Genomic DNA, 15,266 nt, shown 5'->3' with positions numbered 1-15,266 from the left:
ATCCTCCAAACTAAAGTGCAGAATATTCAATGACAATGATAATGCCATATTAATTAGACTTTTCTAAGTCATTCAAATTATCACAATTCTACTCAGTTCTTCAGAAGAAAAAATAAATCATCCCTTCCTCTCTTTAGAACCCAAACATATTGCAAGGGTATTACCAATCTATATATAATTATATAGCAATATAAATATGCATCTCTGTCAACTAATGAGAGTCATAAGGGACTAGTTCCTCCTATCAAGCTATACAAAAAGATTTGGAAGCATAATATAAAGTCAGAGTCAATGACAAATGAGAGGATCATGTACTACAGAAGTGTTTCCAATTGACAGCATTTCTGAATGCCCTCTTTACATCCTTGTTCCTCAGACTATATATGAGGGGGTTGAGCATAGGATTTATCACTGCATAGAACACAGATACCATTTTCCCTAATTCCTTGGCAGACTTAGGTGTCATGTAGTTGATAATGGCTGATCCATAAAAAATAATGACCACAAGGAGATGGGAGCCACAGGTGGAGAAGGCCTTGAGTCTCCCTGAGGCTGTCTTCATCTTCACCACAGACACTATGATACATACATATGAGATCATAATCAGGGATACAGGTGCAAGAAGAATGAGCACACCCATCAAAAAAACAGCCATCTCTGAGCTGTGTGTATCTGCAGATGCCACAACCAAAAGTGCTGGAGGCTCACAAATAAAATGAGCAATTCTATTGTCTCCTTGGTAAGGGAGGTGCAATGTGAATGTAGTGTCTACCAGTGATACAAAAACACCACTTGACCAGCAGGCCAAAGCCAAGAAGCCACACACCCTCCATGTCATGATGAGGGGGTAGTGCATAAGGTCACAGATTGCTAAGTATCGATCATAAGACATCACAGCTAACAAGGAACACTGTGTACATCCAAAAAACAGGATGAGAAGAAGTTGAACTGCACAGCCTCTGAAAGAAATTAATTTCCTTCTAGATAACATGTGGATTAGGGTTTGGGGAACAATGGTAGTTGAGAAGCAGAGATCAGCCAGAGATAAATTACATAGGAAAAAATACATGGGTGTATGGAGCTGTGAGTCAAGCAGAACCAAGGATGAGAGAAGCAGGTTTCCAAGTATCGTACCCAAGTAGACTGCCAGGAACAACACAAAGAGTAGCAGCTGTGTCTGAGGGTCATCAGAAAGTCCCAACAGGAAGAATTCTGTCACCCAGGTCTGATTTGTTTGGCTCATGTTCTCTCTGCTTCTTTATAAAGGAATCAAGATATATAAGATGTAAAGATGTACCAAAAGAATCATAGAACACTAGTCTGGGGAAAACCTTAAATGTTATCTAGTGAAACTTTCAACCATTAATAGCTGCCTTGACATGTGGTCATTGAACACTTCCATTGAAAATAGTGATATATTACAAGGAATATGTTCCATTGTTAGACGGTACTGTTAGAAAATGCTTCTACATATTAAACTGAAATCTCCCCCCAAATATGTAAATTCTATGTATTGATCTCTGTTATTTCTCCTAAAGTGCAAAGACTAAATCTAAAATCTCTGTCACTTAATATTTGAAGAAAACTTGGAACTCCTCCTCAAGTTTTTTTCCTTTCTAGGCTTTCCTTCAGTCTTCTTAATATGAGACTTCTATCCATTCTGGTCACCTATATCTATATGTACTTTTTTTTGCTATTGACCTCTCACGATATTGGGTAAAGAACTGAGAAAAACACTACGTAAGCAGTCCAGCTATTACAGAGTTCAACATTTCTTTTGACTCCTTTGAGAAGGAATGAAACCATATTTAATTTAATACAGTCTAAAATTATATTAGTTTTAATTACCTATAGTTGACTCATTCATATTGAGCTTTTGACTAAAGTCTTGAGGTCTTTCCCTGATGAACTAATGCTAAGATAAATCCCGCCCATTCTGTAGTTATATAAGCAATTAAGAAAAACCTAAAGCGTAGGAGTTTATATTTTCCCTTCCTAATGTTCATTGCATCATCTTATTGGCTCTTTCTGACAAGAGTACAGTGGCATAATGGGAAAACACCAAAAACCAAAATATCATTACCTTGCTAGTGCCAGTTAACCGAAAATCAAGAGAAAACTAAAAGGAATCAAATTGGGTTGGAAGGGATGGCATGGGCTAGATAATTATTCCTATTTCCTTGGAAAATAATTGGACCTTTGGCTAGCAGTTTGTTCTAATTGAAGAGCTAAATTACATAGAACTCCTCTATGAGCCCAAGAGAAATCCACAACACATTCTGACATGCTCTTAAGAGTAACTAGAAATGCTAAAAACTTTCTTTTATAAGGAGAATCATCATGCATCAAAATTTGGCACCAAGTTTGGGCTCTCAAAATAGTAAGACTTCCATTTCAATTGGTATCAATGGTCTAACTCAAAGTATTAGGAGAAGAATGAGCTGTAAACCCTCATGAAAAATGGAAAGAGTATCAAATTGTGTGAAAACCTCTGTTTGCAAGATAACTGCACCTCCTATTCAAATTATTTATAGGAGAAAAAAAAGCCTATCTTGTCAAATAATAAGAGAGGTTTTATAAAATCTTAATAAAGAGAGACAGTGTGATCTAGAAGATAGTTGTCCTCATCATCAGGAAGACCAGAATTCAAATTCTGGCTCTAACATATACTGATTGTGTGACCCTGGGCAGATTTCACCTCACTACCCCAGATTAAGTTTTAAACTTAAGACTAAGTTGTAGAGAAAGTGCCAATCTGCCTTGAAAGAGGAAGCTCTTTGCCAGGGATTCCCTACACTCATTAAATCACAAGTTCATTCCACAAACAAAAGAAAAAGAGTGGTCAAATACACTAAGCACTAATCATGTTTTAAAGAATATACTATCCTAAACAGAATAGTCCCTTTGAAAATTGGAAAGATGACTTCATTCAATACACTGCCTCTATGTAAGGGTCTATTACCACTTAAAAGTTTTAGCCTTGCTGGCCAATTTATGTACGTGATCCTATTCTTTGTTATCCTGCTATGTCTTATGTCTGGTCACTGTAAACAATGGCTTCTTATCCATCTGTCTCCTTTGATCTAAAGCATTCCTTATGCATTTGTGATCCCACAGAGAGATTTTTCATCTAATTATTGCCATTTCATATTTATTGACCCTGCTTCTTTCCTTTGCTTTAGACCTTGGGTGGTATGAGCTGTTAGCACAATAATAATTTCTCTCAACTCCATTTTATAATCTAAAGCAAAATGTCCATAGAATAAAATCAAAAGAAAACTTTTAAAACATATGAAAAGTCCTATTTTCAGTTGTGGTTTGCAGAGAACATAATAAACCCTTCAGATTAAAAAAAAACTTTTTAAAGTATATTCATCTGTAGTCTTTGATAAACTCTTTCTGACAATTGTTAATTGTCTTAAGTTGTAGTTGCTCTCATCCTAGACCGTACTACATTTAAACTAGCAATAAGAAAATGCTGCTTCTTAGATTCTGTAATATCCAGGACAGAACCAACCACTCAGTGAGAATTTACATGGTGATCCCTGAATCCAATGCTAGCTCTGAAATGTTAGGATACTGATAAATCTCAATTGATTAACTTTAGCTTACTTAGATATAATTTTTGCTTTTCCCAATGGGGAAAATTCTGATCTTAGACTATGTTTTATGCTGCAAGAATACAAAATCCACCAAACCTATATACCAATAGAATATGCTTCTTGAGAGTGGACTATTTCTTCTTTGTTTTTGTATTCCAAGAACAGTGATTGGAATAGGAGGAACTAAAAACAATGCAATTTGAATGTTGAAAAAACAAATTGGTATTTTGGAAATTTGTTCATGATGAAGGCAACCTTCAGTTGGATCATTGAATAGTAAAGTTAATACATAATATTAGGGCTCATGCTAAGACTCCAGGTAGGCCTTTTTTATCTGTTTCTACCTATAGTTTATTTTAGACTGATGGCATTCCTCATTTGCATTCTGAAGAAGAAGGTTCATCTATGAGTGGGGGGACAAATAGGAAGGAAAATTTCTGACTCTGTAAAGTACACTTGTGAGAGTTCCATTTTTATTAAACTAGGATCCCCCTCTAATCATTTTATCAAAAGACAGAGAGCTCTGAAAAGGTAAAACAGTTCCTTTCATGAAGTTCTCATTTAAGGAGAAAGGCATAAGCAAAGAGACAACACATCCACTAGTTGTGTACTCATCATCAGGATGAGAAAAAATTACTCTCTGAAGGGTTGAGAGTTGCAAGCAACTAATATGACTTTCAAGAATTGCATCCACCAACTGGAAGAGGCCAACATTTTGTCATGCATTTCTGAGAGCATAGCCACCCTGCAGTACATGTCTGTCAAGAGTCACAGAACCTTGTAACAAACATCCTATTCTATATACATAGATCATTAAGCTGTGGAACTAAACACTTTTGCTTTGATCTTCCAGAGTGTCTCCTTGTTAGTCAATATCACATGAAGAAAGGTAAGGAGAAATGCAGGACATTTCAATCCGTACTCTTGTGTCCAGTTCAACTAGACTTTACTATTGAAGTTGGTAAGATACACATATATTCTTAAATTTTCACAGGAATCTAATGAAATGATTGATATGAAAATGGTTTGGAATTTCTAAGGTGCTATAAAATGGACATGCACGCATTGTCTACAATTAAAAAACATCTGGCTGACAACTCATAGAAACAAATGTCTGGGGGTTCCACTACCCCCACCACTACCATGATATCCTTCCTGTCACTCACTCAAAATATCAGTTAAAATGTCACGGGTCAAGAGCACAGCCTGATAGCCAGGATGGAGAATCATATCTCTTCCAAAGACTTTCTTTTGAACTCAGTTAAAATTCCATGGTATCCTCTTTTCTTCTGAAATTCACTGTTATAGAATCAGGTAATTTCAATACAGATAATCTTGTTCACAAATATAAAGAGCATATGTTCTCATGAAGTCATTTCCATTTTCTTATCCAATCAGACTCTTCAAGTTATCCAATGGATCTCTCTCACTCTCACTCTCTATCTTTCTCTCTCTGTCTCTGTCTCTCTCTCCCCCCTGTTGTTCTCCCTTTTTTGTTCCCTTTCCATTTATCTCTTCCTCTTTCCTTCCCCTCCTGCTTCTCTTCTTTCTCTTTCTCCTCTCACCATCATTCTCTACACCCATCTCTCATTCCCATTTCCATCTCTGATCTAAAACTCACTTCCAATAGGCTTATGAGGAATAGAGTTGTTTTCCTGTCATGGGATAAAAGTAAAGTCATAACATTTTGAAACAAAATTAGACAGAAATAGAGAACAATGCCATAAACATCTAAAGCTTTTGAAAGTTCCAAGAAAATTCTTTCAAAAGTTCTACAAACATATTTATCTAGTTCTCCATTCTCTTCTAATTCAATCTGCATTTTATCCAACGCTAGCTTTCAAGGAAAAGAAAAATTTCTGTTTTTAGCATGATGTATAGGTTTATCATTTGGAATGGTGGTTTCTAAAGTATCTCATCATAAATATCTATATTTAAACAGAACTTCTAAAGTACCAAATTTTAGTATTATTTCATTGTATTTGGTATTAAGCATAATATTGTATTATGAAGTATAATAATTATATTATGCATTAGTAATACCAAATATAATATTGTTTACATTATACAGTAAGGTCTGAAATACAAATGACTAACTTGTAAGTTAATTTATATAATATATCGTTTTTACGAATGAGGGTCTACTTGAATCACAAATGGTACCTAGTGTTAGAGAACATTAATGCAGTTTATTGATGTCACATGAACTGTTTTGGAGACAATTTCTATATGGAGAAATGATGAAGAGTGAAATAAATTACTAATGTGAACAAGGCTGACATTTCCAAGGCCACATGTAATTGTTTTAGGAGAGGAGATATTTTAAAGACTCAGGCACACTAATAGTTAAAGACAATTCTACCGTTCACAAGCAACTACCCCAGGGGTTCAATTTGGTACTATTCCATTAAAAGCAGGTATTATTCATGAGTTTATAAAATTAATACACAGCCTTTCTTCATAAATATTCTATAATTAAAGCTAATTCATTAAGTTCACCCCTAATTATTATAGCTTAATGAAGTTTGACTAATCTTGCTGTATTACAAATAGGGGAGATAAATGTGGTGGATGCATGTGTAAGGAAAGTTTCTGGAAGTTAGAATTCAGGTTTTTCATTCTGATTCTTCCTTAGAATTACCCTCCACACTTCAGTTCTCACCATCTTCTCTCCCCATTTATTCGTATGACCAACATGACCATACCTTGTTCAGATCTAGCACTCCACAGGATTCAAAAAAAAATGAATCAAGGAGAAAATAAGCCCCTGATTTGACCTTTCTCTCTGCTGAGATATGAAGAAGTATCACGCAAAGCAAAGATCTGGTATCAAAGAATCTTAGAATGCAGTGGAGCCTCAGAGCTCATCTAGTTCAATACATAACTCAGTAGAAATACTCTTTACAACATCTCCAAAAAGAGCTCAGTGACATCCAGGGATGTCTCAATCCCTCTCTCTTTATGTAGTTCATTGTACATTTGGGCAGTTCCAACAGGTAGAAGGTTTTTCTTTATTATGAATAGAAATCTCTGTCTCTGAACTTGCCCCCATTACTCTTAATTCTGATTGCTGAAGTCAAGGAAAAAGATTCCGAATCCCTCTTCCACATTCAAATCCTTAAAAACAACTATCATGTCCACCTGGACTCAAAGTTTTCTTTGCATTCTAGTTATTTTCAAACTCTTAAACCAGTCTGCAAATGTCATGACTACAAACCTCCCAGTATTCACCATCCTGGCTGCCATTCTCTGGGCATGCTCCAGCTCATGTTCTTAAATTGTCGTATCTAGTACTACAAAATACATGAATGATCGTAACAACAAGTAGATCAACGGGAATTTGTTCTCTCTTGCTCTGTCCACTGTTGTCTACCTTCTACCCACAAGAAATAGTGACCCTCCAGAAATCCTAGTGACAACCACAAAATTATCATGAGAAACTTTACAAATTCATATATCTAACAACGCCGTCAGAAATAGAAATTAAGTCAGCCTGTCACTATTTGTTCTTGATAAAACTCTATTAGTTTTTAGTTATTATTGATATTCTTTAAGTTCTTATGACCCACCATGCTAATAATATCTGAAAGCACTTGTTATTGGGAGAAGTCCAGTAGATTCCTACCAATGAGGAAATGTCTTCAGGAAAAGCACCTATTAGAGTAGCCCTTTCCCTAAGATTTGGGTTCTTTTGATCCTCAACTCTTTTAAGGACATCAACAATCCAAAATCCTCAAAAGAGATTCTCAGGATTCATTACGAGAGGTTTTAATTTTCTTGACAGTGAAAAGCTTATGAATTCTACATGAAAACATCAAGGCCTTGAGGGAGTTGAGGACCAAGGTTCTGAGAGTTGCATAATGAGAGAGAATTGGCATTTCTTTGAAATAACAGGTTCAATTCTCATTTATTGTGCTAGGAGATTGCCAGTAGATATTAATGAGATATACTACTTGGATATTTGGGACCCAGAATAATGGCAGGATTCTTTTCTGGTTTCTGTAAGTTAGCATAAGACAACAAAATCATGTTGTTTTCCATCATTCCCTAAGGATGTAGATGCTAGAAATATGTTAACTCAGGTGTCTGAGTCTCTTCTCAGGGTCATTTGTTCCTACAAACATGTTATATCATGGGTCCATGTCTCTCAACTTGTCCTTTACTCATGTCAGAGATATAGGGCTGATAGATATGGTCCCAGAGAGAGACACAAGAGTTCAGAAATCAGTGTTGTGTTTATTGTCTTTCTTGCCCCATCTCTGCCTTCTCCAATTTATCTTTCACATTGCTGCCAAGGAAATACTCCTAAAGGACTACCCTGACCATATCATTTGCTCAGTAAATTCCAATGGCTCCCTCAAATAGGTATTTCTATGTATTTCATTTACATATTTCTAACCTTTCACAGACTTATACATTGCTCTCCTAACTTGAAATTTATGGTCAAGCCAAATTGTTCTTCCTGTTAATCTTTATACATAGCACTCCTCTCTATACTTTTGCACAACCTTCCTCCCATACCAGAAATACACCTTCTCCTCTGTTGCACCTTTATAAATGTCTAGATGTCCCAACATCTTAGTTCAAATACCATCTCTTACCTGAAACCTTTTCTAATCCCTCCAGGGTTTAGGTTCCCCCCCTCCAAATATTCATAATCACATTGCAGTGTTTTATTCAGCATTTGTGTACACTTTTATGGATACATGTTGTCTCTCTAAATAGAAGAGTCTCTGTCTTCATAATTCCAGTATCAAGGACACATAATAAGAATTTAAGAAATGTTCATTAAGTGAATGAGTGAGTGAGTGTTTAATTGATTGATGTACCTCTTTGGGGATAGGATGAGCTAGAATGGATATATAGGAACCAAAAGAGCAGTCAATTTCTCTTAATTCTGAAATACTCTGCTCCTCGTTTCTTAGCCTTTGCAGCCCCTTTGACTATTTCGAAACCACCAACCTTTACATCATCATCTATCAATTCACAACTGATATTTTTTTTGTATAATGTCTATTCATCCTAAGTCCTGCCTCAATATGGCATTCATTTGTTCCTAATCCAGACCCAGAAGAAAGGCAAGATTAATAATGCTCAGATGTAGAAATGAACATAGAGGTTTGAAGCATCGGTTCATCTTGGGGAAATAGGTTTCAGGGGGCCTAAAGAGGACTGCTTTTGCGGGTCCTGCTGTCACCCAAACCTACATGCATCAGAGAAATTAATTCTTTGATATAAACCACACCCCCAAACTCATCCCATGCTAGTTCCTGAGTAACGCTAGAAATGGGAGAAATAGGTCCAGTAGGGAAATCATCTGGATGAAATTATTTGCAATGGAAAATATTGGGAAATCAGATATAGTGGACAAGAGCTCGTGAAATAAGCGGACAAAGATCCTAATCTACTCAAAAAAACCCCAAATTAAGCTCCATCTTTCAGTAAACCTTTCCTATTTTCCCTTTCTTCATCTGTAACCTCATTTTCTCACCTGAAAGACAAAAACAAAGACTAGGAATCCATCTCACAGTTCACAATGATTCTCCAAGTATGGAACGTAGAATAGATGCATGAAAAATGGTTTCTAGGGTTGGAGAGATAGAAATATAGGTAATAAGGTAAGGCAGTGAAATCTCTCCCTATATTTGTTTCTTGCCAAGGGTAGGATTTGGGAGAAAAAGGAAATGGTAATAAAACTTAAATCTTCTCTTCCTACAAACAAGCCTCCTTCATGTTTCCAAGAACTTGTCTTTCAAACAAGAACAACCCCAGTTAATGGCTTAGGGTATGGGACAGTCTCTGGAGAATCTACTATATATGCTCTGGAGGATTCCTAAGTCATTAGTATGCTTCTGGAGCTGGGTGATTCTTTTCAAACTAACTCTCAGGCAGTAGAATGAAGTATATTTTAGTACAAGCAATTCAAGCTTAAATCTTAAAATGCTCAATCCCTCTTTCCTTACATCCCCATATTCTCTTTGGTCGTGTGGGTAAATACATGGATATGTGGTTGACTGCACAGATGTGGGGCCTGTTAATTTTTTTTGCATGATATGAGAAATATATTACCTTATGAAAAGAACATGTGAAACCCAGAGCTAGGCTTGTTTTACTGAGAATGATTTGAAATATATTGGTGTTAAGAAGATTTGCCTTTAATACAAGAAGAAATTTGAGATTACTGAAAGCACTGCAGTTTCTCAAATTAAAATCAACCCACTCTTTTCTTATTTAATTCTGAGTCCCAGCTACACATTGTCCATCTGCAATCCGAGATATGCATTCTGATGGACTGTAATGATTCTTTAGTATAAATGGATTATGGATTGTCAGTCCTAATGCCGGTCATATTTTGGACAATAAACATTCTTCATTTGCTTGAATTGTCCTGTGTGAATAGTTACACCAGACATTTTGGGTGATTAAAGATCACATTTAGAAGGTCTGTTTTACTCTGAGATGTGATCAAGGCAGCAAAATGGCAAAATTATTAGACATAGGTATTATATTATAAAATATTTAGCAATAGAAGAAATAACACTGTGGAACATATTAGACATAGAAGTTGCAAAGTGGATGTGGGATTTGTAGAATTTGTCATACGCAACCAACAGTTTCTGGAGGACCACAATTAATATCAAATACATTTTTTATTTAGGTTCTGTGTCAGATATCGTCTATGATGTGAAAGACGTACATTTCCATTTTTTGATCTCATTACATCAAAGGACTGACAATCATAATTTTCTTTGGTGCTGCATCTATCAAGGAGCAGATGGAAGCTAATGACTTTAAGAAGAATCAAAAAAATTCAAAATAAAACCAAAAGAATGAAAAAATAGAACACAATGTAAAATATCTCACTGGAAAAACAACAGACCTAGACAACAGATCCAGGACAGACAATCTAACGATTATTGGACTATTTGAAAACTATGATCAAAAAAAGAGTGTAGACATCATCTTCAAGAAATTATCAAGGAAAATTACCCTGATATTCTAGAACCAGAGGGTAAAATAGATACTGAAAGAATCTACCAATCATCTCCTGAAAGAGATTCCAAAAGGAAAATTCCTAGGAATAGTGTAGCTGAATTCCAGAGCTCCCAGGTCAAGAAGAAAGTATTGCAAGCAGCCAGAAAGAAACAATTCAGGTATTGTGAAAACTCAATCACGATAATACAAGATCTAGCAGCTTCTACATTAAGGGATCAGAGGGCTTGGAATGATATTCCAGAGGACAAGGGAGCTAGGATTAAAACCAAGAATTGCCTTCCCAGAAAAATTGAGCATAATACTTCAGGAGAAAAAAAAATGGTCATTCAATGAAATAGAGGAGTTTCAAGCATTCTTGATGAAAAGATCAGAGATGAATAGAAAATTTGACTTTTAAATACAAGAATCAAGAGAAGCATGAAAAGGTAAACAGGAATGAAAAATCATAAAGGACTTGTTAATGTTCAACTGTTCATATTGCTACACGGAAAGATAATATTTGTAACTCTTAAGAGATTTCTCAGTATTACAGTACTTGGAGGGATTATGTATATATAAACAGAGGACACAGGGTGAGGTGAATATGAAGGGATGATATCTAAACAATAAAATTAAGGGGTGAGAGAGGAATATATTAGAAGGAGAAAGGGAGAAATAGAATGAGGTAAATTATCTCTCACATAAAAGAGGCAAGAAAAAGCTTTTTCAATGGAGGGAAAGAGGGGAGAGGTAAAAGGAAAAGAGCAAACCTTACTCTCATTGGATTTGGCTTAAGGAGGTAATAACATGCACACTCAATATGGTATGAAAATCTATCTTACCCAACAGGAAAGTAGGTGGAAAGTGGATAAGCAGGAGTCGGGGGATGATAGAAAGGAAGGCAAATAGAAGGAGGCAGTAATTAGAAGTAAACACTTTTGAGGAAAGACAGGGACAAAACAGAGAATAGAATAAATGGAGGTCAGGATAGGATGGAGGGAACTATAGTTAGTCTTTTACAACATGATTGCTATGGAAGTGTTTTGTATGACTACACTTGTATAACTTATATCAAATTGCTTGGCTTCTCAGTGGGGATGGATGAGGAGTGAGGAAGGGAGAGATGTTGGAACTCAAAGTTTCAAAAATGAATGTTAAAACTTGTTTTTACATGTCATTGGAAAAATAAAACATACAAGAAATGGGTTATAGAAATCTACCTTGCCCTATAAGAAAATAGCGGGGAAAAGGATAAGAGAAGGGAGGGGTGTGATAGAAGAGAGGGCAGATTGGGGAAAGGGATAATCAGAATGCACACTGTCTTGGGGTGGAAGGAGGGGAGAGATGGGGAGAAAATTTGTGATTCAAAATCTTATGAAAGTGAATGTTGAAAACTAAAAACAAATTAATTAAATTTTTAAAAAAAGAATGTTTATATTGTATTTGTCTCTGTTCCCTAAAGTACAGTACAGGATATTCAGTGGCTGTGATAATGCCATACTAATTAGACAATTTCCCAAGTCCTCCAAAATGACATGATTCCGTTCAGTCTTCCAAAGGGCTTAAATTTGTCACATCTACATATCTCCCTTCAACTCAGACATATGACAAATATAGAATATGGATAATTAAATAGTGATACAAGTATGTGTTCACTAATACAGGTCAAGAGAAGACAGTTCTTCCAAGAGGCTGAAGGAAAAGTTTGGATATAATTCAATGATGGGTTAGAGAATCATGTTCTGCAGATTGATCTCCTGTTGGCTGCATTCTTGAACGCCCTCTTTACATCCTTGTTTCTCAGGCTATATATGAGGGGATTGAGCATAGGATTTATCACTGCATAGAACACAGATACCATTTTCCCTAGTTCCTTGGCAGACTTAGGTGTCATGTAGTTGATGATTGCTGATCCATAAAAAAGGATGACCACAATGAGATGGGAGCCACATGTAGAGAAGGCCTTCAGTCTCCCAGAGACTGTCCTCATCCTGACCACAGAAACCACAATACATACATATGAAACCATGATCACGGACACAGGTGCAAGAAGAATCACCACACCCATCAAGAAAACAACCATCTCTGAACTGTGTGTGTCTGCAGATGCCACATTCAGAAGTGCTGGAAGCTCACAAATAAAATGAGCAATTTTATTGTCTCCTTGGTAAGGGAGGCTTAATGTAAATGTGGTGTCCACCAGGGATGCAACAATGCCACTGAACCAGCAACCTAAAGCCAAGAGGCCACACACCTTCCACGTCATGATGAGGGAATAGTGCATAGGGTCACAGATTGCCAAGTACCTGTCATAAGACATCACACCTAATAAAGAACACTCTGTAGATCCAAAGAATAGGATGAAAAGAAGTTGAACTGCACAGCCTGTGAAAGAAATTAATTTCCTTCTAGATAATATGTGGATTATGGTTTGGGGGACAGTGGTAGTTGAGAAGCAGAGGTCAACCAGAGATAAATTACATAGGAAAAAATACATGGGTGTATGGAGCTGTGAGTCAAGAAGAACTAAGGATATGAGGAGGAGGTTTCCAAGTATGGTACCCAGGTAGACTGCCAGGAATAACACAAAGAGTAGCTGCTGAGTCTGAGGGTCGTCAGTAAGTCCCAAGAGGAAGAACTCTGTCACCCAGGTCTGGTTGGTCTGTATCATATTGTTTATGCTCCTTTGTAATCTATTAAAGAGATATATAATGTAGGCATGTAACCTAGAGAATCGTAGAATCTTAGTTTGGGAAGGATATTAAATCTTATCTAGTGTAACCTTCAACCCTCAATAGCTATCTTGATGTGTGATCATTGAACATCTCCATTGAAAATGGTGACTCATATCACAAAGAATATATTCCATTTTCAGACAAAACTGTTAGAAAATTAATTAATTTTTAAACTGGTCTCGCACTTATGTAATTTCTATGCATTAATGTTATTTCTTCTAAAGCAGGAAAGAAAAAATCTCAGTCACTCTACAACACTCATATTTAAAGAAAACTTTCAGCTCCCCTCCAAAAAAGAAATCTTCTCTAGACTAAATACTTCCTGTTCCTCCAACCTTCTTAAAATGAGATTTCTACTCATTCTGGTCACCTACCTCCAAATGTGCTTCATTTTGTTAATGTTCTTTCAAAATATTGAGTCAAGCAACGAGTGCAGCTGTCTATAAGTGGTCTGGCTGTCACAGAGTTCAATATATCTTTGAGTTTCTCTGAGAATAATTGAAACTATATCTTATTTAATATACTTTAAAATTATATTGGTTTTCATTACAATTAGTTGACTCATTCATCTTGAGCTTTTAACTAAATTCAATGATGAAAGTTTTGAGGTCTTTCTCTGATGAATTAATGCTAAAATAAATGTCATCCATTATGTATTTACACAGATAATTAAAACAAACTAACGTGTAGGACTTCATATTTACCCTTGCTACTCTGCATCTTGAATCATCTTGTTATTTCTTCCTGACAAGAGTACAAAGGCATTTGGGAAAACAACAAAAACCAAAAAGTCATTACCTTATTAGTGCCAGGTAACTGAAAAAGAAAAGAATACAAAAACTAATCAAATTGGCTTAGAGGGGATAGCAAAGGCTGGACAATTATTCTTATTTTCTTTGAAAATAACTGGATCTCTGACTAACGAACTGTATACAGCTCTTCACTGGGCTGAGGAGACATCCACAGCACATTTTGAGGAATAGTGAGATGCTCTTAAGACAACTAGAAATGCTGGAAGACTTTTATAAGGAGAATTATCACACATCAGAATTCGGCACCAAGTTTGGACTCTCATAAGAGTAAGACTTTCATGTCATCTGATAATCATGATTCAGCTCAATGTATTAGGAGCACCATGAACTGTAAACTCTCATGAAAAATTGGAAAAGGTGTCAAACAGTGTGAGGATCATTGTTTGGGAGACAGTGGCACTTCCAGTTTAAATTGTCTGTATAATAGACAGAATCCAATCTTGTACAGTAATGAGATTTTATAAAATTCTTAATATAGATGGAAAATATGGCGTAGAAGATGAAGAGCTGTATTCAGCCTCAGGAAGACTAGATTTCAAATCCTGACTCTAATGCATACTGTCTGTGTGACCCTGGACAGATTTCACCTCAGCACCCCAGATGGTGCTCTAAGACTAAGTTTTGGAGAAAGTGTCAATCTGCCTTGGAATAGGAAGTTCTTTTCCAGGAATTGCCTATCCTCATTAAATTAGAGGTTCAGTTCATAAAGAAAAGAAAAAGAATGGCCAAATGAACAAAGCACTATTCATATTTCAGGGAATACAAAATAAAGTTCCATTATAATTTGGAAAGATCTTGATTAAATATGCTGCCTTAACATAAGGATCTGTTCCCACTTAAAATTTTTAGCCTTGCCAGCCAACTTGTGTATGTATCCATAGTCTTTATCTTCCTGCTACATCCTATGTTTGAAATCTTTTAGCCATAGGTTCTTTTCCAACTGTCTACTTTTATCTTATACAACATTCCACATCCATATTAAGTATCAAAGAGAGGCTTTTCATCTAATTATTTCCATCATATTTTTACCTATTCTAAGTTTCCCTCCTTTGTTTTAGATCTTGTCTTAGATTAAGACACACGTATTCTATAATTTCCCTAAGAAGCTAAAGGAATGATGGAAAAGAAAATCCCTTTGACTT

The 15,266-nt window shown here is 36.0% G+C and overlaps 1 protein-coding gene and 1 pseudogene across 1 annotated transcript; both read right to left on the bottom strand.

Annotated features, from left to right (window-relative positions):
- Window positions 1–307: 307 nt before the first annotated feature.
- LOC140518343 (olfactory receptor 2D2-like) lies at window positions 308–1,309 on the bottom strand (annotated as a pseudogene).
- Window positions 1,310–12,312: 11,003 nt separating this feature from the next.
- LOC140526691 (olfactory receptor 2D2-like) lies at window positions 12,313–13,248 on the bottom strand. Its single transcript, XM_072643118.1, has one exon. It carries the CDS (start codon window positions 13,246–13,248, stop codon window positions 12,313–12,315), a length of 936 nt encoding a protein of 311 aa, XP_072499219.1.
- Window positions 13,249–15,266: the final 2,018 nt, after the last annotated feature.

Source organism: Notamacropus eugenii, chromosome 1, assembly GCF_028372415.1.
Source record: "Notamacropus eugenii isolate mMacEug1 chromosome 1, mMacEug1.pri_v2, whole genome shotgun sequence".
NCBI lineage: Eukaryota > Metazoa > Chordata > Mammalia > Diprotodontia > Macropodidae > Notamacropus > Notamacropus eugenii.
The sequence above is the reverse complement of the archived record's forward strand: the minus strand, read 5'-3'. Positions and strand labels throughout refer to the sequence as shown.